The 2,406-nt window shown below is 54.6% G+C and overlaps 1 protein-coding gene across 1 annotated transcript; it reads right to left on the bottom strand.

Moving 5' to 3' along the window:
• Positions 1–216: 216 nt before the first annotated feature.
• ier3 (immediate early response 3) lies at positions 217–1,627 on the bottom strand. The gene has a single exon (XM_051932329.1). The coding sequence runs from the start codon at positions 1,327–1,329 to the stop codon at positions 799–801; it is 531 nt and encodes a 176-aa protein (XP_051788289.1). The 5' UTR covers positions 1,330–1,627; the 3' UTR covers positions 217–798.
• Between the last annotated feature and the right edge of the window lie 779 nt (positions 1,628–2,406).

Raw genomic sequence — 2,406 nt, 5'->3', positions numbered from 1 at the left:
GCTACCCACTGCGCCACCGTGCACGCCTCCCTGGTGTGAACCTGGAAATCTCCAATTCACCGATCCACAGAAAGTCATCTGCTTAAAGGGGTCATTTGAACGGCGTCAGGGGTTTAGGAAGTGAGAAGTTTATTTCTTTATTATTAAAGCACAAGGGAAATGAGACACGAGAAACAAATCATCGATGAGCATAACGACTTTTAATGTACACATGAAAATGACGTGTTTATCACAAGCCCATCCCAACAAGCAGCCCAATAAAAGCGGCGATAATTAGTCTCTAAGCATATCCCGATGTTCCTGAAACCAAAAAGAGAAGGTGGACTCGAGGGGGCTGAAGTGGACCCCCTGCAGACAGCCGTCCAGCCGAATTTTCAGAGTCTCTGCTCGTCCGGCGGCGACGCGCATGCCCGCCACCTCCTAATCTGCCGCGCGTCCCTGTCCCGCCTCGGCGGCTCTTTTATGGCGGGCACAAAAATGTCGTCCCGCCACTCTGAAGAAGGAAAAAAAAACGAAAAAAAAAAGAGGCGTCTCTGATTCACCTGCCAGGTGCGCAGGGAAGGAGAAGCCGCCAATGAGGTGGCAGCCACTTCAAAGAGTCCGCGCCATGCAGCCGCTCACGTGGTCTGCCATCGCCGTCCTCAGCGCTGCGCCTGCGCCGAGTCTCAAAGGTCACACAGTCCAGCAGGCCTGCGGGGGTCAACGCCTGAGGTGGGCCCTTTGGAAACTGTCCAGACTCCAGTCCTCCTGGAAGACGGATGCTTCTGCGAAAGGTGAAACGGGACGTGCCGCCATACCTTATCCGGAGTGCACAAGTCTCTTGGAGGCGGAGGACCAACTCTCGGAGCTGATAATGGGCACCGCCAGCACCTCACCATAAAACACCTCCTTGGCTGCAAAATAAAGTGTCGAGTTCTCATCTGAGGTGGCACCAGCCTCCCCCCAAGGGTTCTCCTTCTGCTTTGCCACCCGGATGGCTGCTCTCTGGGCCGGGCTCTGTGGCAGCATCAGGTGAAGGCCATACTCAGGTGCATTGCAATGGCGGGACAGGTGATGCTTTACGGCAGGTGTGACATCCAGAAGGGGGACGTCAAAGTCCTCCTCCATGTACACTTGCACAAGCACCACAGCGGACAAAATCAGGAGCCAGCGCTTCACCAGGCTTCCCCTCTCGGGCCGAGGCAGGTACTTCCTCACGATCGGAGGGTACATCACTTTGAGCGATCGGCGAGGTCGCAGGCGGTGGCCCTTGGCCCCTCTGGAGTGAGGGGACTCGCTCTGCTCTTCGGCAGGCTGGGCTCGGCGGGATGCTGCACAGTAGAAGCACATGGCAGAGATGGAGGTCTCTGAGATGGAAGGATCGGCTGCTTAGCTTTTGGTGGTGGGACCCCCCCCTTGACTTCCAGCAAGTCTTCAAGTCTCGCGCTGAGCAGACGCTGAGGATGCAGAGGTTGCGTTGCTTTTGTTCTCGTCTAGCAGTGTCTCCTTCTGCAGCAGCTATTAGGCTGTTGTCAGCACCTGCCTCCGTATCTCCTCACCCCATCTTTAAATAGGTTGAGAGTGAAGCTGGGAGGGGCTCACACACCTGAGGGTGAGCACCCCTCCCATCTCAAGCACTCTCTCTGTCACTCCAGTTTCCTGCTTTGCACTGCAGCCTGTCGGAGCTCAGCTCTCAGTGCCAGGGAAAGTGAAAGGGCAGAATCCCAGAGAGCCAGGAGACGGGGGGGTGGTGGGGGGTTTGGTCAGGTTAATATGGCAGAAATAAATGACACCTATGGGCGCAGCCGGGTCATTCAAACGGAGGTCCTTAAAGGGCTCTCCGAGGTCACTCGATATTTGACCAGACAAGACCCCTATGAGGAGATGAGAGTGGCGCCACATGTCAGAAAACCTTCTGGGATCTGATGAAGAAGCTCCAGGAGATGTGCAGGGAGGCCTCATTTAGGACACGTGAGATGATGGTTGTGGAGTTTTAGGTTCAGGCTGCAGAACAAAATCTTTTTCAGTTCGGGCATTTAACTCGTGATATTTTGCACAAAAATAGCCTGAGCAGAGAGCCTGGTCCATCACGGGTGGGCTCTGGCCATGCCTTTCAGGGAAGGTCCCTCAAGGTTCAGATGCAGGTCTGAGGTGCCCTCCAAATGGAGCCAGTGGAATGCATGTCTGCAAAGCCCCCTTACACCCCCCAAGATCTGCCCTAACCCCCAAGCCCACAGTCGTGCTTCCAAACAGAAGCAAACAGCCTGGCATCCTGGTTGATGTTGTCTTCTCGCTTCTCTCTTAATTATCAATAACACATTCCACTGCACGCCAGCTCCACCTTTGTTGAGGGCTCCGGCACTTCCAATGTATTTGTTATAATTAAGCGCTTTTGTCTTCTGGCCAAAACCATGCGATTTGGTTACA

Source organism: Erpetoichthys calabaricus, chromosome 9 (genome assembly GCF_900747795.2).
Source record: "Erpetoichthys calabaricus chromosome 9, fErpCal1.3, whole genome shotgun sequence".
Taxonomy (NCBI): domain Eukaryota; kingdom Metazoa; phylum Chordata; class Cladistia; order Polypteriformes; family Polypteridae; genus Erpetoichthys; species Erpetoichthys calabaricus.
The sequence above is the reverse complement of the archived record's forward strand: the minus strand, read 5'-3'. Positions and strand labels throughout refer to the sequence as shown.

Excerpts from the sequence above, each read along its gene's own strand:
- ier3 (XM_051932329.1), bottom strand. The coding sequence starts at position 1,329 with ATGTGCTTCTACTGTGCAGCATCCCGCCGAGCCCAGCCTGCCGAAGAG.